We start from the raw sequence: 24,399 nt of genomic DNA, 5'->3' as shown, positions 1-24,399 counted from the left end.
TTACAGCTGTTCCTATTTAATTTTTCGATTGCAATTTCGGCATTAAGCCATTTTCAGGCATCCACAGGACATAATGTAACGTAATGAGAACAATTTACCGTGGGATAACAACAGATACAGCCAATTTTGTAGTTTTTTATATTTGTATATCGTACTTACAAGATTTTTGACATATACGTTTACGTTAAGCACAGATAACAACGTAATATGCACAATTGCACGTCAGAACAACTAGTCAGCGAATGTTCCATTTTATATGCTGCGATTTTGAGTATATATGTCATACATCTAAAAGTGTGCACTTACAGTACATTAGAATACATGTCTAAAACAGTTCAGAAATTTTTATTTTTGAGATTTGCTTCTTCACTGATTAGTTCTTCAGCAGCGTCCATTAATCTATCTTTCTCTAACCTGTGTAGTACCTTTAAAGATTTCACGAAGTTGTTGGTGTAATTATTGTAGTTTTGGAGATGGGCACTAAATGAAGAGATGCACGTCTCGCTTATGTTTGTGTGCTCTCTGAATCTGGTGGACAAGCGTCTACCTGTTTGCCCCGCATAGAAATTTTCACGTTCACTACATGCGATATTATAAATGCATGATTGTGAGAATGGTTTTGTTTTGTGCGTTGTGTGTCTAATTATTGTCCTTACTTTGTTGTTTGTGCAGAACCCGATTTGTACATTAGTTTTACGAAAATCATCGGCTATTCCGTGTGATTTGGCAACATGCACTTCGTTTTTTCTGGTTCTGCTTCTCTTGTTATTGTTATTTCTTTATAGTGTTGTTGCTTTTGTTATGTAATTTGGTACTAAATATTTTGTTTTCCTAATCAGCATTGTAGCCTTTATTTGTGCCTATATGTTCTAGTATACACAACTACTCAGTAATTTCGTTCCGTTCTAATGGGAGGTTAATGATTCTGTTGGTCATGCAGTGATAAAAGATTTCTTATACATTCTGGGTGGAACAAACTGTTGTGGATTATGCTATCAGTGCAGGTTGGTTTCCAAATGTTCCGAATTTGTCTCCACCTTTGTCATTCTTTGTCATCAAATCCAAAAAACTGATCAACTGTTCAACTGATCAAATCGTTTTTCCAGTTCCATAGTAAAAACGATTTTTGGATGTACCCCGTTACATTGTGAAAACATACTTTCGATATCAGCAATTGTGCCATTGAAGAGAGCAAGAGTATCGTCTACATACGTCTTGTAATATAAAATCTTAATAGTTATACCAATAAATTTTTCAAAGAATTGGTTCTCAGCAATATCTGATTTGTAAAAAAAATCTACTAGTGTGCTAACAATACAGTTGTCCAAAGCAAGCACTATGTGCTTGTGAGTGTATCTCATGTTGGAATTTAAAATAATAAACAGATAAGATCAATTGTAACAACTCAGTAATTTCCTCAGTTTTGGCTATTGCACTTTTTTTATGTTTGAGTAGGTTATTTTTTATATTGTCAATTATTTCTGTTATTAAAACATTAGTGAGCAGATTTATTATATAAAATGAGACTAAGTTTCCTTCAGTAGCTATGGGTATATCTTAAATCTGGCTAGCGCTACACCAGTGGCAATTTTAACTGTACAGCCTGTTTCAAAAGTGTAATATTTTATTATTAGCATGTTAAGTTTCTTACTAATTCTGTATGCAGGTCTATTAATATAATTCACTACAGGGTATATCTGATATCCAGTCTTATGGACCTTAGGTTACGCATGGAATGTGGGTGTTCGTGGATTCAAGACCAAACATTCATTGACCTCCCTGTCTGTCAGGATGAAGTTACGCTTTTTAAAGCTTTCCTGATTAAAGCACTAACTTTGTTGGTAGGATCTCTATTTCATTTCGTAATATTATTAGTAGCAATTATGTCGCTTACCTTGCAAACATGATCATTTTCATTTATGATAGCTACACTAGCACCCTTATCTGCTTTCAGGGCAATAGGTTTGTTTATCGTTAATTCCACATATGGTAAGATTGTTTCATAAAAACACGGGAGAACAGCCGGATATCAGTAACTTCCTGCCACGATATTTCGGCGCAGAGTCTTCTGGCCATCTTCAGGTGAATGCCACTGTAGTAGTACTGGCGAGTACGCGCTGAGCTCCTCTATTTAAAGCCTTCTGAGGTGACATTGCGCATGCGCTGCTCAACGCGCGCTTTCATAACGGCTCTGTCCGCTGCGCCTCGCGCCCTCCACTGCGAAAGCCTGGCATATCGCTGTCAGGTCGATTTCCATCTTCATGCAGATAACTACGTCGACTACGAAGTTTCTCTATAACAGGATTCCAAGCAGAGTTCAGCTGAAAACCGCTATCTCGATTGATGAGAGTCTCGTTGTCAGACAATCCTAATTCCACAGATTCATTGATAATCGAGCTCCAAAAGTTTGATGTATGGGCCAAAATTTTTGTGTCGTTGTAATTCATGGAATGGTCTGTGGAAATACAATGTTCGGCGATTGCGGACTTGGTGGGTTGGAGAAGGCGAGTATGCCGTTGGTGTTCCACAATGCGTTCCTGCACAGTTCGTGTTGTTTGCCCTGTATATGATTTGCCGCATTCACACGGAATTTTGTAAACACCTGGTTTACGCAGGCCCAGGTCGTCTTTAACGGATCCCACCAGTGAAGAAATTTTGGAAGGAGGGCGAAAGATGACTCTCACTTGATACTTTCTCAATATTCTGCCTATCTGTGAATAAATATTCCCAATAAATGGTAGATAAACAGTCGACCTGAAGGCCTCTTCCTCTTCCTTGTTTCGTCGTTTGTAGGTCTTCATCATCTGTTCACTTGCCTAGGTGAAAAGCCATTCTTCAAAAATATTTTTTGCAGGTGTTCCAGTTCCGCTTGAAGACTGTCGGCGTCAGAGATAGTATGGGCACGGTGGACCAAGGTTTTGAGAACGCCCATTGTTTGTGCTGGATGGTGGCAACTAGTAGCTTGTAGATACAGGTCTGTATGAGTGGGCTTTCTGTACACCGAGTGACCAAGTGTGCCGTCACTCTTCCGTCGCACCAAGACGTCTAAAAATGGCAGACAAACATCTCTCTCTATCTCCATGGTAAACTTTATGTTTTCATGTATGGAGTTCATGTGACGTAAAAATTCTTGGAGACGGTCCAGACCATGAGGCAACACTATACAAGTGTCGTCAACGTACCGCCAAAATACTGTCGGTTTAAAAGTGGCAGTGTCGAGTGCTCTCTCCTCAAAATCCTCCATAAAAAGATTGGCCACCAGGGCAGACAAAGGACTCCCCATGGCGACACCATCAGATTGTTCGTAAAATTCGTTGTTAAATATAAAATATGTAGAGGAGATGGTAAGATTATTTTGGATCTTATTATTATACCTCTCCTCCTTGCATTTTATTTTTTTCTTCAATAATCCTAGCTACTGTGTTAGTAATTCTGTTTTTCTTTCATAGAATGGAAACTGGGGTATGTCTAGAGCGAATTTTGTATCAGCAATAACATTATTTACAGCAACACCATTCATGACTGACGCAACATTGTACTTTAATCCTTAGTGTTAAATATTGATTTCAGATGTAGTAATGGTAATATTAATTAGGTTGACCAAACGTTTAAAAAATTTAAAACTGCATTCAGCATTATCAGATCCAAAACTAGGTTCGTATGTATGTTCCACATCTGTCCCTAAAGCACTTACTCGATTTCATCCAAACTTCCTACACAAACCACTTCCAGTCTGGAGTGAAACGCTGTGGGATTAAGAACGATCCACCTATCAGAGGGGTAGGGGTAAGGCAGCACTGTACTTCACAACGTGTGCAAATACCTATACTTCTTGATCTAGTATTTGAGAATGAGGGCACTAAAAGACTTCCAATAAACTTTACACACAATTTCAGATCTTAACGAAACAGTTTCTTGCTGGCTACCCCCACAAAATAATGAAAGGAAAGCAGTTTATTGCTTCGTACATTTTCATGGAGTGAAACTGCTGCAAGAAGCATGACGTTATAATTTACTACTTATTTACAGCTAACTGCACTCGTGGCACATTTTGCAGACAGTATTCACATTTACCACAGAATGTACAGGAAAAATTACATCATTGAACGACACATAGTTCAGGATGGCACCCACGAGGAAAACCGGCCCTAGAACGAATTTGTGATATCACACTAGTCGACTTGTCCGCCATACATTGCGAACACTCAGCTCCTTGCAGGGACCACGGGAAATCAGTATGTCAATAGAAAGGTACCCAGCAAAGGTCTTAACTTCGTCGTGTGCTGTCCAGAAGTTGTACGCATTTAAATGTGCAGTGATGAATTATCAAACTCGTTTTAAATAACTACTGGCTCCCAGCCGGAGGCGGCTGCTGACATTCGTAAACCCTGCAGTGTCACGTGCTGTGACGTATGCGCTGCTGCCTTTCTTTCTCGTTGGCCTCGGATTAGGAGATACAACAGAGTAAACACTGAGATGCGGGAAAAAGTGCTAAGCTATGGTAGAGGTTTAAACTTATTACTTCACGGCTACTGACTACATTCGCAACATTTTTCGCAGTGTCTACACCTGCAGCTGAATGTACCTACAACAGTATCACTGTACGACACATAGTTCAGAAGATACGACATCATAAAGACTGAGATGCGTGAAAAGGTGCCAGATATCGATGACGTTTTCATTTATTCCTTCTCTACTACTCACTCTATTCAAAACACATTTTACAGACAGAGTAGACACATATACCACTACATGTAACTTCCTGGCAAGCTAAAACTGTGTGCCGCACCGAGACTCGAACTCGGGACCTTTGCCTCCCGCAGGCAAGTGCTCTACCATCTGAGCTACCCAAGCACGACTCACGCCCCGTCCTCACAGCTTTAATTCCGCCAGTACCTCGTCTCCTACCTTCCAAACTTCACAGAAGCTCTCCTGCGAACCTTGCAAAACTAGCACTCCTGGAAGAAAGGATACTGCGGAGACATGGCTTAATCACAGCCTGGGGGATGTTTCTAGAATGAAATTTTCACACTACAGCGGAGTGTACGCTGATATGAAACTTCCTGGCAGATTAGAACTGTGTGCCGGACCGAGACTCGAACTCGGGACCTTTGGAAGGTAGGGGGCGAGGTACTGGCGGAATTAAAGCTGTGAGGAAGGGGCGTGAGTCGTGCTTGGGTACCTCAGTTGGTAGAGCACTTGCCCGCGTGAGGCAAAGGTCCCGAGTTCGAGTCTTGGTCCGGCACATAGTTTTAATCTGCCAGGAAGTTTCATATCAGCGCACACTCCGCTGTAGAGTGAAAATTTCATACCACTGGATGTGCCTGCAAATTATAACATTGTACAGTACATAGCTCAGAAGATACGAAGTCATAAACATTGAACTGCACGAAAATGAAACTGCAGGACGCAATACGCTTAAGATACAGGTGAAATACATGTACAAATATATGTTAAGTATATGTGATATATATTTTGACACGTGTGTACTTGGGAAAAGATGAGGCTAAAAAACTCTTTCTGAACCGCTGATCGATCAAATTTGGTACACGTAGTAACAATCAGGAAAAAATTACTGTGGAACTAAGAACAACCAACCTCTAATTTGGGCAAGTATTATAACATGGAGAGAGATGGAGAGGCGGAGAAGATGGGCAAAACTAGGGGGAAGGGGGATGGACAGAGAGAAGAGACAGGGAAATGGGAGGAGATAGGAAAGAGGATGAGCTGGACATGGAGAGGGCAGATGAGGAGAGTAGGAGGAGGAGATAGAGAGGAGGAGATAGAGGGAGGGGAAGGAGGAGATTGGCAAAGTGAGTGGGAGGGTTAATGGACTTAGAGGGGAGGTGGAGATGAACAGAGGGGGTATGAGCAGATGACCCAAGGGAGGATGGGCCGATTGCCAGAGAGACGACGCAAGTGGGGTATTTGTAGGACAGAGAGAGGGGCAGGAAGAGGGGGGTGAATGAGTTAGAAAGATAGATGGGGTGGGGAAGATGGGCAGAAAGGGTGGAGGGACGAGATGGACAGAGATGGGGTGAAAATGGAGGGGAAAGGGGGAGATGGAATAATAGAAGAGTGGAATAAAATCTCAGCTAGTTAGGAAATAAAATACGTTTAAATAAAAAATTAGATTAGTTTTACGTCCATTGTGAAAATGGGTTATTTGGATGTTTCCAGCACTGTAGGCCCACAATTAAGCAGGAGTATGAGTAACTATAGTGGCAGCTGAGTGACATCTGCAGTAATCAGTATAACAGTATACTTACACAAGTAGATGATGCACATAAAAAATATACTGATACCGACGGAAGGGCGTTCGTACCAAAAAACAGCAGACCATGAGATAACAGCTATTACGATCACTGCTATGTCCCCCAGGGTTTTAATAATCAACCATGGTAAAAACAAGACAGTCCTTGCCTGAAATGTATAAGAAGAAGCTGATGTTACTAGTATGGATTTGCCTCTTCAATGTAATACAAGTTTTGATGGCAGCTCTATGTATTTTTCACCATGCAAATAAACTCGCCTCGGATACACTGATAAAAAAAAGTCATTTCAACAAAACTAATAAAATTAGCTTCTTACCAAAATCAGATAGTGTAAGTATGGGGCTACGCCGATTCTGGCCCAGTGATTTACAGTCACTCATCGTCATCCTGTCAACTATTTGTCACCCCCAACCCCCTTCCCCCCTTTCACTATCCTCCTCTCCTGTCCCCTCTCCCACACTCCTATGCCCCAGTTACCTTTGTAAAGGGACATCCTCCTCTACCATTACTTTTCCTCAACAGCAGCAGTCGATACCAGAAACATTTTTCGAATTTTGGATAGGTCAGTATTATCTAAGCTGCTTTTCTGAAAAGTTTCAATCAACATATTGTTATATTTCAAGCTAAAATTTATGAAATTGAATTAATTTATTTTCTTGTTACAATCGATATGTACCAGCTGTGAATGAACAGTTAAAATAGGTTTTTAGAAACATTTGAAAATAGCGAGTTAGTTGGCACACTTAAAATTTCTATTATTAATTATGCAGTCTAGTACTGTTTATTACGTTTATTTCTGGGCTCATTTATAAAATAATAATCTAAACTATTAGACATACATTCGTCAAGAATATTTGTAAACCCTTTGGAATATTATTATTACCGCAGAGTGATCGGATGTATTTTTGTATTTTGGACGAACAATGTAATTTCTGCTTTGTTAATGTGAAAATTCAATAGACAATGTGACATAGTAAAATGCGAGACGATAAATTATCGTAAAAACAAAAATTCTGCAACGACATTCTTCAAAATTTTTTAGGTCAATTGCACCATGAGAACCTAAAATGTGAAAATTTCAGCTTCAAGAACCAAACCCCTGGACGTGGAGAACTGGAGCCAACTGCGCGAGAAAAGATCAGTAAAAAGTTTATTCCAAATCTTAGTCCTCTCGAATCTTCTGAAAAGACTTTAACATAGTGGACAGTATCACCAACGAAGATAGGAGGGGTTGATTGCATCCTCCATATAAATGGTGGACTGTTATCCTATAGTATTGAGGATAGGGACTTTATTTATGATAGGGACTTTATTTATGACAGCTATTCTTATTCTGGACTTATTTAGGATAATTTATTATCCAGTTAGCATAATATATTATCCTAGTATTGTTACCAGGATATATTGCGACTCAATATGACAGTCCAAGATGGGTGCCACTAACTCCTGACATCCTTATCCTTAACGTTCACTTAATTTAGATAACTTAGTACGCAATACGGCAGATTAAACAAGACTGCCGCTATGAAATCACAATCCATGTTAGTCCAAAAATAATTTTCTTGTTAACATAGTTGCTGTCCTGTTTTATTGCATTATTACATTATTGAAACATTATAACTTTGAGCATTGCTAAACAAGACTCAGAAACTACTTGCTTACATCCAAATATAACCGACAGCTGATCTAAAGAGTTCACCAATTGCTTGTGCTTACATCAGATGTATGTGTGTGTATGTGTTGGTAACATTATTAGTACTAGAAAGAGTGTAGAGATGCTTTGTTCAATGCTTAAACAACCGTTCATTTTTCAAACGATGTATTCTCTTTCAATGTAACAATAACACCATTTAGATATCAGGTTCATATTTTAAGGAATGCAACAATTACACTGTCGATGTACAAGGGCTCATTTCCTGAACAAATTACGTTCTCTTTTTATCAGTTACAAGGGTGGTTTGAAAAGTTCTCGGAACGGAATAGGAAAAAAAGTACTTGCATCACTGAAACTTTTTTATTGATCAATGTAGTCTCCTTGTAGATTAATGCACTTGTTCTAACGATGTTCCAGTGTCTTTATCCTGTCTGGAAAATGAGTTTCTTCGAGGCCTGCAAAATAGTTGTCAACTCCGGTTATCAATTCTTTGTTTGAAGTGAATCTTCATCCAGCAAGAAAAATTTTCAGTTTTGGGAAGAGATGGAAGGCTGGCGGGGCCATATCACGTGAATAAGGCGGGTTTGGCAACAATTCATATCTTAGTTCGTGTAATTTTGCTATGGCGATGGCACTTGCGTTATTGAACCAGCATCAAGAGTCACGGCACCTATCTTGCAGATAATTTTTTCATTTCCAATTCTTCAATTAAAATATGATATACCCTTTCAGATGACAACTGGCAAGCGTGAGCAATTTCACGCACTTTCAATCAGCGATCCTCCATGACCATTTTGTGGACTTTTGCAATGATTTCTGGAGTAGTGACACATTTGGCAGACCACTGCGCGGATCATCATCTAAGCTCTCCCGACCAAATTTAAATTCACTTGTCCACTTGGCAACTGTTGAATATGAAGGAGCAGGGTCCCCCCAGTGTGTTCTGGAAACTGGCGTTAATGTATTTTGCTTTCATACCTTTCTTTACTAGGTACTTAATGACTGCTCGAATCTCGATTTTTTTTTATCCATCTTTGCAAATCAGTAGGCAGGTACAACAACAGAGCCACGTCACCGCCACAGCTCTCTTCCAAGAACACTGACGTGGCACGTGTTTACAGACAAGAGTCCAATGAATATCACGTGAACAACTCGTTGCGCTAGCGCTGACCTCTCTTGGTGATTCCGAGAACTTTTCAAACCACCCATGTACAGCCACTTCCCCCCCCCCCCCCCCCCCCCGCCCCCCACGGACTTGTGATAGAGGTATTTAACTACGGTTGAAGCAGGGACACTTTATTTAAACAAACCCACTGTAGATGGTGAGCTCACCAACAGTCCCCCATAGTGCTTTGCTCGCTAAGTGCACTACCAAGTCTGTGTCACCCAGATAATACCACAGCCTTTTCTGTTTCAGCTCCCTTATTTGCCGAGTGCTACCAGTCATGAAACAGCGCCGTGCATGGTTTTTTCCTCCACATGCAAAAAAAAACCGGATTGGATACTGAATACTATTCTATTGTAAGGGTTTCTTGATGAATAATGATTCCAAAAACTCTAATTCCCAGTCCAACGTTGTGACTGTTTATTGTGGAGAATATTAAACAATTTGCACTCAGATTTCTTCTAATCCATCAAGAGTATATCTTCTCATCAATAGTGCACTGTATAGTAGCTTCCATCACTTAAGTTAATAACAATATTATACATTGCTTAGTGCATTTCATGTTCTAAATAAGATGTGAACATATACAGAAATGGCGCAAAATAGCGTAATTATCCTCTGAAACATTGTTTGGGTCAGGTGGAAGTGCGAGTCGAAGACTATATTTCATTGTCAGATCAGTTAGAAGATGCAGTAAACCTGGTACCGGCTGCTTACGCTACACCTGAGTATTTATGCGTTGCACGGAAGCCTTACCAGATGGGACTGATCGCAACGATATCACTGATATACCTTCTCAGCCATACCTAATCTGCACTTACAATGTCTTTACTATTTGTAATAGTTAACATAGTATGGTCCATGAAGTTTTTGGTATTGTCTGTATGAAGACTGAACAGAAAGTGAGATGCATAAGAGTGTGTGGTGAGAAGTATTTATGGTATCTCTGTGATGTGAACCCCATTTCTTTTCTCCTCACACCGACTTGTCCAATTGCAAACTCCTACCCCAGCCGACTATGATGAAATGAAATGAAATGTCGTATGGCTAGGGCCTCCCGTCGGGTAGACCGTTCGCCTGGTGCAGGTCTTTCGATTTGACGCCAATTCGGCGACCTGCGCGTCGATGGGGATGAAATGATGATGATTAGGACAACACAACACCCAGCCCCTGAGCGGAGAAAATCTACGACCCAGCCGGGAATCGAACCCGGGACCTTTGGATTGACATTTCGTCACGCTGACCGTTCAGCTACCGGGGCCGGACTATGATGTGTGTGTGTATGTGTGTTGTGTGTTTGTGGGGGGGGGGGGGGAGGTGTGTGTGTGTGTGTGTGTTGTGTGTGTGTGTGTGTGTGTGTGTGTGTGTGTGAGAGAGAGAGAGAGAGAGAGAGAGAGACAGAGAGAAAGAGAGAGACAGAGAGAGAGAGAACCCAGCTTAATTTTTAACTTAAAATTTAAATCTACCTCACAATCATCTAATTCTTTTTCCGATCAGTAGTTCGATAGACACGAAGAACTTACTTATGTTTTCGAATGCTAAAGTGTCTTTAATTTTTTTCTATAAACTATCTGCCTTACCCCATTGAGAATTATCTCCATGCCTTCTTGCAATTCATATACCGAAGACCATTCACGAATTTTAATTTCTTTCTATATCTTGCATTACACTATTGCTAGAGCATTCCACGTCTTCTTGTGTCAACACTTCTCCAACACTTGCTTGTAGAATTTCCATATAGACACTTTTACAACTTTTCCAAACGAACTACCAATCAATGAATCTATTTCGTCTGTTTTAAACTCAGAAAATGGCTTTCTTGCTGCTAGATGCATAATATCCAGTTCACCAAATTTAGGTACAATGTAACCATCATTTTTAGTAGATCCAAAATGGGAGTGGAGGCTATTGTGACCTTCAGACATTATCTACTCAGGCAGCCTCCAACACATGATGTGTTATAATTTGAAAGGTACATGCAATCATATTCGTCACACATGTATTGCCAAGACTCACATAGAATATTTACATTGATTTCCACAGAATATTTAAATAATGATATCTTCAGCTGCCAAAAAGCAATACAAATGTCTATACAGTGATAAGAGGGTAATCCCAAAAGTAAGGTCTCCTATTTTTTTTATAAGTGCAGAACTCTGTTTGTGTGGCAGTTGGTCACAATGTTATGAAGAGTGCTTCACGCGCTTTGTGTGAACATGGATACACCCCGCTGAGGAGCTCAGTCTTGGCTTGGCAGCCTTTGCGAATGGAGTTCCTGTCGGATGTTACCGTTAAGTGCGAATTGCGCGCAGTTATTCGGTTTTTGAACGCAAAGGGCACGGCGCCGATGGAAATCCATCGCCAATTGACGGAAGTGTATGGTGAGTCGTGCATGGATGTCAAAAATGTTCGTACGTAAGTGGTGTAGAGAGTTTGCAGCTGGTCGGCCCGAAATTCACGACGAACAAAGGAGCGGGAGACCGTCAACTTCTGAGGAGACAGTGTTGAAGGTTGAGCAAAGCATGTGTGAAAATCGGTGGATCACCCTGGATGATATCTGCACGTTGGTTCCTGAGGTTTCCCGAAGCACAAGAATTTTAACGGGAACATTGAACTACCGGAAGATGTGTTCAAGATGAGTGCCACGCATGCTGGCTGAGGACCACATGCGGCAACGTGTTGGTGCTTCCCGTGCATTTCTTCACCGCCTTGCAGCCGAAAAGGACAACTTTCTGGTGACGAAACCTGGGCATACCACTTTACATCTGAGACCAAGCAACAATCACGCCAGTGGCGGCATCCTCCTTCGCCAAAGCCGCAGAAATTCAAACAAACCCAGTCTGCCGGTAAAGTCATGACAACCTATTTTTTGGGATCGGAAGGGGGTATTTTTGGTCGACTTTATGCCCACTGGGACCACAATTAACGCTGACAGGTACTGTGAGACTCTGAAAAAACTCAAACGGGCAGTTCAGAACCGGAGAAGAGGAATGTTGAGCAATGGCGTACACATTCTCCATGACACATCGCTCGGCAAACAGTTGCTCTCCTGCAACAGTTTCAGTGGAACATAATCACCCACCCACCCTATAGTCCTGACTTGGCGCCCAGTGACTATCACCTGTTCCGTACGTTAAAAGAACATTTGGTCGGAAAGCGATTCAGCTCCGACGACGAGGTGAAAGAAGAAGTTCATAACTTTCTGAACAGCATTGCGGCGAGCTGGTATGACATGGGCATACAAAAACTACCACAGCGTCTACAAAAATGCATCGACAGAAATGGCGATTATGTCGAAAAATAGCTAAATGTTCAAGCTGTAAACTGATGTAAACCATTGTAGAAATAAACAGGTCTATGTACTAAAAAATAGGAGACCTTACTTCTGGGATTGCCCTCGTAGATCCTGCATTGCTAGTACTGACCCTGGTAGGAAGTTGTTGTCCTCTAAATACCAAAAATTGCACCAATTCGATTGTCACGTGGTATCACAGTGGGCAGCTGTAAATAATGTGATCCATGCAGCAGTAACATAGGGGTGAATCAGTCAGCTGTAGCCGAGAAAGGTGCAGCCGGAACCGTGCGTCGTTACAGTGGAGGTGGGAGATGGTAACCATAAACTTTCCGTGTTACATAGCAGTGGATTACCATGGTCGGGCAGAGATATGTGGCAATACAGCTGGATAACGCTTTGCTCTTTGTTGGCACAATAGGCGTCGCTTACTGTTCTACAAGGTGCTGATGTGCTGTTGTAGATCTTGCACAATGTGTGTGTAAGGAACATGTTCATATGCCTTTGTCCTGTGGTGGATGACATTCTTAGCGAGAGCGTCGACAATTTGACTATCCCTTATACCATGGTATTCCTTTACACACACCTTGGTGATCTTGGTACGACGCTGTACTGCTGGAATGCAGTCCATGATCTGGTACAGCAAGTAACTGTATTACTGACAAAACGATGATCTCATGTTCAACAGAATAATGACGGTATACAGGATGGTGCATTGTTCGTGACCCGGCCAAATATCTCACGAAATAAACGTCAAACGAAAAAACTACAAAGAACGAAACTTGCCTACCTTGAAGGGAGAAACCAGATGGCGCTATGGTTGGCCCGCCAGATGGCGCTGCCATAGTTCAAACGGATAGCAACTGCGTTTTTTTTTTTAAATAGGAACCCCCATTTTTCATTACATATTCGTGTAGTGCGTAAAGAAATATGAATGTTTTAGTTGGACCACTTTTTTCGCTTTGTGATAGATGGCGCTGTAATAGTCACAAACGTATAAGTACGTGGTATCACGTAACATTCCTCCAATGAGGACCAATTGCGGAAAAGGTCGATATCGTGTTGATGTATGGCTGTTGTGATCAGAATGCCCAACGGGCGTGTACTATGTATGCTGCTCGGTATCCTGGACGACATCATCCAAATGTCCGAACCGTTCGCCGGATACTTACGTTATTTAAGGAAACAGGAAGTGTGAAACGTCAACCACGACCTGCAACAAATGATGATGCCCAAGCAGGTGTTTTAGCTGCTGTCGCTGGTAATCCACACATCAGTAGCAGACAAATTGCGCGAGAATCGTGGATCTCAAAAACGTCGATGTTGAGAATGCTACATCAACATCGATTGCACCCGTACCATATTTATATGCATCAGGAATTGCATGGCGACGACTATGAACGTCGTGTACAGTTCTGCCACTGGGCACAAGAGAAATTACGGGACGAAGACAGATTTTTTGCACTCGTTCTATTTAGCGACGAAGCGTCATTCACCAACAGCGGTAACGTAAACCGGAATAATATGCTCTATTCGGCAACGAAAAATCCACGATGGCTGCGACAAGTGGAACATCAGCGACCTTGGCGCGTTAATGTATGGTGCGGCATTATGGGAGGAAGGATAATTGGCCCCTATTTTATCGATGGCAATCTAAATGGTGCAATATATGCTGACTTCCTACGCAACGTTCTACCGATGTTACTACAAGATATTTCACTGCATGACAGAATGGCGATGTACTTCCAACATGATAAATGTCCGGCACATAGCTCTCGTGCGGTTGAAGCAATATTGAATAGCATATTCCATGACAGGTGGATTAGTGGTCGAAGCGCCATACCATGGCCCAAACGTTCACCGAATTTGACGTCCCCGGATTTCTTTCTGTGGGGAAAGTTGAAGGATATTTGCTATCGAGATCCACCGACAACACCTGACAACGTGCGACAGCGCATTGTCAATGGATGTGCGAACATTAAGGGAGGCTAACTACTAGCTGTTGAGAGGAATATCGTTACACGTATTGCCAAATGCATAGAGGTTGATGGACATCGAGCATTTATTGCATTAATGTGGTATTTACAGGTAATCACGCTGTAACAGCATGCGTTCTCAGAAACGATAAGTTCACAAAGGTACATGTATCACATTGGAACAACCGAAATAAAATGTTCAAACCTACATACGTTCTGTATTTTAATTTAAAAAATCTACCTGTTACCAACTGTTCGTCTAAAATTGTGATCCGTATGTTTGTCACTATTACAGCGCCATTTATCACAAAAAGAAAAAAGTGGTGCAACTAAAACATTCACATTTATTTACGTACTACTCGAATGTGTATTAAAAAATGGAGGTTCCTACTTAAAAAAAACGCAGTTGATATTCGTTTGACCTATGGCAGCGGCATCTAGCGGGCCAACCATAGCGCCATCTGGTTTCCCCCTTCAAGCTAGACAGGTTTCGTTCTTTGTAGTTTTTTCGTTTGACGCTTATTTCGTGAGATATTTGGCCCGGTCACGATCAATGTACCACCCTGTATATAGCTAAGCCATCCGCATATTTAAGACCCTCTAGAATTTCGGTGAGCTCCACTGTTACTGGGGCTTCTGAAGAGAGCTGGAATTGGGCACAGTGGTGCGTCTGTTCGCCATAACGTGAGCTTCCAACGCCATTTGCAGTAGGTGATCCATCTGTGTAGGTACGGTGAGCATGTTTCCAACCGCATAAAACGCCCTGTAACAGTTGTTGGCTCATATTAGGGTCAGTGATTAGTATATTCGTTCGAATGTCTACATCTGTTACAGGATTCTTGTAATCTGTTATGAAGCATGGGTGGTGCGAAACTGTTGCGATTCGTGAGCCCATGGTGAAGTAATTTAAAAATATACATACTAGAGGTAAAAGTTTCTTCAGAAATCCGTATCTAATAGTCGCACGTGGTAGCCGTACAGTCTCAGGCGCCTTGCCACGGTTCGCGCAGCTCCCCCTGTCAGAGGTTCGAGTCGTTCCTCGGGCGCGGGTGTGTGTGTTGTCTTTAGCGTAGTGTAGGTCTAGGGACCGATGACCTCAGCCATTTGGTCCCATATGAACTTAACCACCACCAGTATCTAATAGTAAAGTATTTCTCTGATAACATCCGAATTTTCAAAAACAAAGTAACTTGCCAGAATTGTGCGTGTTTTAGTAGATATTTAAATCCAGTTTTCTGTCTTCTGAATTTGAGCAAAGTATCGTTAGCTTCAACTAGAAGATCGTTTGTAGGGGTTGACCGCAAAGCACCCAAGAAGTATTTCATCATTTTATATTGGCATCTGTTAAGCCTTTTTAGCGTAGAATCAGTGACCAAACCATAGAAAAGGCAACTTTAGTCCAGATAGACCCGGATTAGCGTATGATACAAAGTCATACATACTCTTTGGTTGGCACCTCATCAACCTCCCATAGTTTAATGTATAATACTAATTGACTTTTCACTTATTTATAGGATGTACTTCACATGCGTGGATCAAGTAAGCTTCCAGTTGACATAGAGGCGAAGGTATCTGATAACTTGTTCGACTGGTATACAGAAGGGAACCAGTAGCATCGTTTTTGGCGCTTCTCATCTATACCATGTCTAAATGCAAGCAGCTGATTTGGACTGCAATATTTCCCGGGAATTCAAATGCATCCAATCTCAAGTTGAAATTCCACAGAGGTCATTTGCGTTTTGCATCATTTCGACATTGTTTCGCAGAAGTGAATGTAGATGAGCAGTGTACGGATTAAATAACAGCGGCGATAAAATCAAACCCTGTGGCAAACTCTTGCTCGTGTACCGGGGCCCTATGTGTCCCTATGTATGATTAACACTCTGTTTTTCAGGCAAGCTTCTTCAACTGCTGACTAATCGTGGGAGCAGAACACAATCATAGGCTTTGGAAAGTTCCGTATAAACTGCCAGCAGATACTTGTTGTCACTAACGTAAGTGAAATATGGGTGTCACTAAGTAAAGCAACAATGGCATCAGAGGGGTCTTTATCTCTTTTAAAAACCATACTGCCCATTTGGAAGGATATTCTGACGGTCCGCCCACCGTTTTGATTTGTGTTTAATCATTCATTCTAAAATTTTGTAACAAGCATGAAAATAATGCTATTCGCCTTTATTATGTGGTTTCTCCCCACGTTTTTCCCTCTCTTGTAAGTGGGGACAATGCGAAAAGTTTTCAGCTCTGGAATATCAACATCAGTGCATATAATCTGAGCAGTAGCCGATTTCCTACCTTTGGAAGCAGCCAAATCATAGTGTAGGCCATGTTGCCCGGTATGAGATTTTTCACTCTGCAGCGGAGTGTGCCCTGATATGAAACTTCTTGGCAGATTAAAACTGTGTGCCGGACAGGGACTCGAACTCGGGACCTTCGCCTTACACGGGCAAGTACTCTACCATCTGAGCTACGCAAGCCATGTCTCCACACTGCAGCAGAGTGAAAATCTCATTCTGGAAACATCCCCCTGGCTAAGCCATGTCTCCGTAATATGCTTTCTTCCAGGAGCGCTAGTTCTGCAAGGTTCGCAGGAGAGCTTCTGTAAAGTTTGGAAGGTAGGAGACGAGGTACTGGCAGAAGTAAAGCTGTGAGGACGGGGCGTGAGTCGTGCTTGGGTAGTTCAGATGGTAGAGCACTTGCCCGCGAAAGGCAAAGGTTCCGCGTTCGAGTCTCGGTCCGGCACACAGTTTTAGTCTGCCAGAAAGTTTCATGTTGTCCAATTCTTGATCAGTATTCATATCCCTCTGCTAATGCCCTATGGAGATCCTATTGCGCAGAATGGTTCATTGAGAAGATGAGCTAGTTCATCGTCCGGTTGGACGTCTTTAACTGAGTCTGGCGCGACGACATGTTAAATTGCAGTCACAACGTGCGGCGAGTGTGTGGCAAATCTGTCAGACATATTGAACGTCTAGCAGGTATGGTTCATATTATTACAAATTGAGATCATTATGGCTTTGTTGAGACTGTCAGAAAGGGTTTTTCAGCGGGTCCTTTTCTTTCTTCTCAACAGGCAATTCGCTTTCGCCTGAACACGACTGAATTGCATATAATATTCAAATATTAGCCGTAGGCCTATAAGTTTTCAAAGCTTCTCGCCTTTGTGCAATAGCAGTAGTGCGCTCTTCATCCCACCAAGCTGGTGAACATGCGCTGCCCGTAGGGAATGGGGTATAGAGTGGAATCGAGGTATCGGCTGCGGGTTCCATCATTTGAAGTAAATTAGCATAGTATTCGCAGTTTTTGTTCCGTTCAGCATAGCTTGTCAGCGCCCCTGCAATCTTCACTTGATACGCTTTCGAATCGGATTTTCTAGTTTTTTTTTTTTTTATATCAGCAGGTGCGCAATGTGGTAGTATTATCAAAACTGTTAGGTCTCTGCAGTACCTGCCACGTGGTGGCCATCGCAATGGTTGGCGAGGTGAAACAAATGTCCACTGTATTAGGATGTTGTCCTCGCCTGGTGAGCCGATTAGGTATTCCGTCGTTCCGGATTGTAAGACCGTACAGTTCCATTACCTCCGCTGTCAGTATGTGCCAGATGACAAGCCTAATGATGCGCATTGAGATCACCTATGATTATCTTTGAGTGCTCAATAGCGCCGATGAGTTCACAAGTTGTACTCCTGTCTGGTACTCGATATACCGATAAGACCTTTATATTGCGTCCAGAAGCCTTTAAAGTCACTCCTATGGTATCGACAGTCACCACACTGATATTTAAATTCAAGGGCGTGTAGTCAGTTCCATGTTTAATCAAGGTAGCAGCACATCCATAGCCAATTCTTCGCAGAAGGTGGTAGCCAGGAATTGAAATATGCTAAGTCGGATGTAACCAAGTCTCTGCAAGAGTGCAGGCTGACACGTCTCGTGCTCTAATGAAGCCAAGAAAACTCCGTTTATCTGATCACAGTGAGCACACTTCCAATGTAATATTTGTTTCATAACGTTAGCCATTAAGGGCAGACGATGCCCGCCCGGTTAGCTGTACGGTCTAATGCACGGCTTTCCGCATTGGGAAGGAGCGCCTGGTCCCCGGCACGAATCCGTCGGGCGGGCTTGTGTCGAGGTCCGGTGAGCCGGCCAGTCTGTGGATGATTTTTAGGCGGTTTTCTACTTGCCTCGACGAATGCTGGCTGCTTCCCCTTATTCCACCTCAGCTACACTATGTCGGCGATTGCTGCGCATACAAGTTCTCCACGTACGCGTACACCACCATTACTCTACCATGCAAACGTAGGGGTACATAGCCGAGCAGTCTAAGGCGCTGCAGTCATGGACTGTGCGGCTGCTCCCGGCGGAGTTTCGAGTCCTCCCTCGGGCATGGGTGTGTGTGTTTGTCCTTAGGATAATTTAGGTTAAGTAGTGTGTAAGCTTAGGGACTGATGACCTTAGCAAGTCTCATAAGATTTCACACACACATAGGGGTTACACTCGTTTGGTGTGAGACGTTTCCTGCGCGCGGGGGGGGGGGGGGGGAGGGGTCCAACAGAGGCCGAACTGCACAATAACCCTGAAAGAATAGTTCGGCGTGGGGCGGCGGAGGGGTAAAGTGGACTGCGGTACTCTTCGTGGGGTTGTGGACCACTGCGACTGTGGCGGGGACGGAGCCTCTCCATCGTTTCTACGTCCCCAGTTAACATACAATACAATACAATGCAAGGGCAGAGGATTAAGTGAGTGTTGAAAGAATGAATAATTTGATATCCGTACCAAATGTGGCGGACGTAAACAGCAGCGGAGAGATAACTTGCTGGAATGTCATTGACACGTCAGAAATATGATCGACTAGTTTAAAGCAAGGTGACAAAATCGCAAATAATATCGTCTCGCAACTCACTTCGTCTGTCATAGTGCAGCAACTCGACGTGGCATGGGCTCAACAAGTCGCCAGTAGTCTCCTGCAGAAACATTGAGCCATGATGCTCTACAGCGATCCATAATTTCGAAAGTGTCACCGGCGCAGGATTTTGTGCACAAAATGACCTCATCATTATGTACCATAAATTTTCGATGGAATACATGTTGAACGATTCACTCGAATTGTTCAGAATGTTCATGGAACCAATTGCGAACGATTCAAGCCCAGTGGCAAGGTGCAATGTCATCCATAAAAACTCCATCGTTGTTTGAAAATGGTCTCCAAGTAGCCAAGCATAACAATTTACAGCCAATGACCGTTCAGCTTGTCCAGAGGACCGAGTCTGTTCCATGTAAACACAACCCACACCATTACTGAGCCACCACCACTTTGAACAGTGCTTGCTGATAACTTGAGTCCTTGGTTTTGTCGGGTCTGCCCCACACTCTGCCCTACCATCAGCTCTTACCAACTGAAGTCGGGTCTCATTCGACCAGGCCACGGTTGTCCAGTAGTTCAGAGTCCAACCATAATGGTCACGTGCCCAGGAGAGGCGCTGCAGGCGATGTCGTGTTGTTAGCAAAGGCACGCGCGTCGATCGTCTGCTGCCGTAGCCCATTAACGCCATATCTCGCCCGATACGTATCCCACATTGACTTCTGCTGTTATTTCATGCAGTGTTGCTTGTCTGTTAGCACTAAACATTCTACGCTGCTCTCGGTCGTTAAGAGAAGGCCCTCGGTTTTCATTGTCAGTGGTGAGAGGTAAAGTCTGAAATTTGGCATTCTCGGCACAGTCTTGACACTGTGGATCTCGAAATATTGACTTCCATACCGATTTCCGAAATGGAATGTCCCATGTGTCTAGCTTCAACTATCATTTTCTGTTCAAAATATGTTAATTCCCGTCGTGCAGCCATAATCAAATGGTTCAAATGGCTTTGAGCACTATGGGACTCAACATCTGAGGTCATCAGTCCCCCTAGAGCTTAGAACTACTTAACCCTAACTAACCTAAGGACATCACACACATCCACGCCTGAGGCAGGTTCAGAATGGCTCTGAGCACTGCGGGACTTAACATCTGAAGTCATCAGTCCCCTAGAACTTAGAACTACTTAAACCTAACTAACCTAAGGACATCACACACATCCACGCCTGAGGCCAGTTCAGAATGGCTCTGAGCACTGACTTAACATCTGAAGTCATCACTCCCCTAGAACTTAGAACTACTTAAACCTAACTAACCTAAGGACATCACACATGTCCACGCCTGAGGCAGGTTCAGAATGGCTCTGAGCACTGTAGGACTTAACATCTGAGGTCATCAGTCCCCGAGAACTTAGAACTACTTAAACCTAACTAACCTAAGGACATCACACACGTCCACGCCTGAGGCAGGTTCAGAATGGCTCTGAGCACTGTGGGACTCAACATCTGAGGTCATCAGTCCCCTAGAACTTAGAACTACTTAAACTTAACCTAAGGGCATCACACACATCCATGCCCGAGGCAGGATTAGAACCTACGACCGTAGCGGTCAATCGCTTCCAGACTGAAGCGCCTAGAACCACTCGGCCAACGCGGCCGGCAGCCATAATCACGTCGGAAACCTTTTCACATGAATCAGCTGAGTCCCTACGACAGCTGTACCAATTCACTGCCCTCTTCTACCTTGTCTACGCGATACCACCGCATTCGCTATCCCATGACTTTTGTCACTTCAGTAGATGGACATATTTTCCGGATGTCTGTGGTAATGTGGAGGAAAGGGATTACTGAAGAAGGGTGTGACATCATACTCGTTTGGCATCGAGTGACTATGGTATTGTGGTATTCGTATCTCCTAGTTGCTGGCCGTTGTATCACTCTCCATGGCGAAGCGTGTGGGTAGGTGCAACTGCATTCTGCTGCGGATGTTGCGCAGGTGTGTGAGGGGGCTGTGGTTGCGGCTGAGATGCAGGTGTCAGAACCCCGCAACGGAAGAAAATAAACTGCTGAACAAATATTTCGTTTGCTACAGATCCCAAAATATCTGTTTAGCAGTTTACTTCCGTCTGTCGTGGAGTTCGGGCGTATTAGCCGGTGCGCTGCACACAATCGCGAGTTGTGTATATTTAGCAGACGAGTGTCTTTCAAGTTTTTACTTGATATTGTAAACATGTAGTGCAAACGAACAGTGGCAAGTTACTTGCCTTGCCACGAATGATACCGCGGACATTGGGCAGATGATTAATACTGCACTTCGGGAGTGTTATTCGGATTCGAAACGGACGGACGAAATTCTTCAATACCAGTTACGAAATACGCTATTACCGGAGGATGTATCTGCCGAAGAAGCAGGATGGTGTAATGCAAGAGACCCAGCCTTTCATACCGCGTCTACTGCAGAAACCGATAAATATCGCTGTTGGGAAACCAACCGGATGTGTAGAATCCGATGTGCAATTGAAAAGGTTTCGTGTTGTCACTACTCCCAACATTACGCTTGTACCTAAGGGAGATACAGAGTGACAGTTATTGAGCTACATGAAAAAAAGGTAATTAGTTACAAACTACGGTGTGCACACACTACAGATATTCAGATTTAGGTTATGACATGTTCGATATACCTGCCATCATTGGCGTGATGTGGTGCACATGACTACCGAAATTTTGCAGGACTCCATCAAGTGTTGGAACAACGATGCTGTCTTGACCTTCTGAATGGCTGTTTTCAGCTCAGCAATGGCTTTGGGGTTATTGCTGTACACCTTGTGTTTAATATAGCCCCCCAGAAAAGGAGTCGCATGTGTTCAGATCCGAAAAAAATTGCGGCCAATCGAGGCCCATGCGAGTAGCCTCTGGGTGCCACAAAGTGCTCCTCCAGGACATCAACTCTCTCCTGCTTCGATGGGGTCGAGCTCCGTTTCGAATGCCAGTAGCCTCTGGGTGCCACAAAGTGCTCCTCCAGGACATCAACTCTCTCCTGCTTCGATGGGGTCGAGCTCCGTTTCGAATGCCAGTAGCCTCTGGGTGCCACAAAGTGTTCCTCCAGGACATCAACTCTCTCCTGTTTCGATGGGGTCGAGCTCCGTTTCGAATGCCAGTAGACTCTGGGTGCCACAAAGTGTTCCTCCAGGACATCAACTCTCTCCTGTTTCGATGGGGTCGAGCTCCGTTTCGAATGCCAGTAGCCTCTGGGTGCCACAAAGTGTTCCTCCAGGACATCAACTCTCTCCTGCTTCGATGGGGTCGAGCTCCGTTTCGAATGCCAGTAGCCTCTGGGTACCACAAAGTGTTCCTCCAGGACATCAACTCTCTCCTGCTTCGATGGGGTCGAGCTCCGTTTCGAATGAACAACATCTTGTCGAAATCAGGGTCACTTTGGATAATGGTGATGAAATCATCTTCCAAAACCTTCAGGTACCGTTCGGTAGTGTCCGTGCCATCAAGGACTATCGCACCGGCTATTCCGTGAGTGGACACTGCACAACATACTGTCACCCGTTGAGGATGAACAGCCTTCTCGATCTCGGAAAGCAGATTCTCAGTACCCCAAATGGGCCAGTTTTGGTTATTGACAAACTTATCCAAATGGAAGTTGGCTTCGTCACTACACCAAACTATACTAATTCCCATTATGCCGAGAAGTCTCTTCATCCTTATTGGGTGACTGTGTGATATGCAATGTCCAGTCACCGGATAATCGGTGCGCTATTCCTTGATGGCATGGTCGCTACCGAACGGTACATAAAGATTTTGGAAGATAATGCCATCCTCATTACCCAAAGTGACTACACTCCTGGAAATTGAAATAAGAACACCGTGAATTCATTGTCCCAGGAAGGGGAAACTTTATTGACACATTCCTGGGGTCAGATACATCACATGATCACACTGACAGAACCACAGGCACATAGACACAGGCAACAGAGCATGCACAATGTCGGCACTAGTACAGTGTATATCCACCTTTCGCAGCAATGCAGGCTGCTATTCTCCCATGGAGACGATCGTAGAGATGCTGGATGTAGTCCTGTGGAACGGCTTGCCATGCCATTTCCACCTGGCGCCTCAGTTGGACCAGCGTTCGTGCTGGACGTGCAGACCGCGTGAGACGACGCTTCATCCAGTCCCAAACATGCTCAATGGAGGACAGATCCGGAGATCTTGCTGGCCAGGGTAGTTGACTTACACCTTCTAGAGCACGTTGGGTGGCACGGGATACATGCGGACGTGCATTGTCCTGTTGGAACAGCAAGTTCCCTTGCCGGTCTAGGAATGGTAGAACGATGGGTTCGATGACGGTTTGGATGTACCGTGCACTATTCAGTGTCCCCTCGACGATCACCAGCGGTGTACGGCCAGTGTAGGAGATCGCTCCCCACACCATGATGCCGGGTGTTGGCCCTGTGTGCCTCGGTCGTATGCAGTCCTGATTGTGGCGCTCACCTGCACGGCGCCAAACACGCATACGACCATCATTGGCACCAAGTTAGAAGCGACTCTCATCGCTGAAGACGACACGTCTCCATTCGTCCCTCCATTCACGCCTGTCGCGACACCACTGGAGGCGGGCTGCACGATGTTGGGGCGTGAGCGGAAGACGGCCTAACGGTGTGCGGGACCGTAGCCCAGCTTCATGGAGACGGTTGCGAATGGTCCTCGCCGATACCCCAGGAGCAACAGTGTCCCTAATTTGCTGGGAAGTGGCGGTGCGGTCCCCTACGGCACTGCGTAGGATCCTACGGTCTTGGCGTGCATCCGTGCGTCGCTGCGGTCCGGTCCCAGGTCGACGGGCACGTGCACCTTCCGCCGACCACTGGCGACAACATCGATGTACTGTGGAGACCTCACGCCCCACGTGTTGAGCAATTCGGCGGTACGTCCACCCGGCCTCCCGCATGCCCACTATACGCCCTCGCTCAAAGTCCGTCAACTGCACATACGGTTCACGTCCACGCTGTCGCGGCATGCTACCAGTGTTAAAGACTGCGATGGAGCTCCGTATGCCACGGCAAACTGGCTGACACTGACGGCGGCGGTGCACAAATGCTGCGCAGCTAGCGCCATTCGACGGCCAACACCGCGGTTCCTGGTGTGTCCGCTGTGCCGTGCGTGTGATCATTGCTTGT

At 44.1% G+C, this 24,399-nt stretch overlaps 1 protein-coding gene across 5 annotated transcripts in view; it reads right to left on the bottom strand.

The window, feature by feature from the left end:
- Nucleotides 1–24,399, bottom strand: part of LOC126424977 (uncharacterized) — a 124,945-nt gene that overhangs the window by 3,423 nt on the left and 97,123 nt on the right. For all 5 annotated transcript variants that reach the window (XM_050087860.1, XM_050087861.1, XM_050087862.1 and 2 more), the window contains one exon: nucleotides 6,270–6,423. In XM_050087860.1, coding sequence (XP_049943817.1) covers nucleotides 6,270–6,423 — 154 coding nt within the window. The remainder of the gene's footprint in view (nucleotides 1–6,269; nucleotides 6,424–24,399) is intronic.

The sequence above is a fragment of the Schistocerca serialis genome, chromosome 10 (genome assembly GCF_023864345.2).
Source record: "Schistocerca serialis cubense isolate TAMUIC-IGC-003099 chromosome 10, iqSchSeri2.2, whole genome shotgun sequence".
NCBI classification, from domain to species: Eukaryota; Metazoa; Arthropoda; class Insecta; order Orthoptera; family Acrididae; genus Schistocerca; species Schistocerca serialis.
Note: the sequence above shows the minus strand (reverse complement) of the source record. Positions and strands in the feature narration are given on the sequence as shown.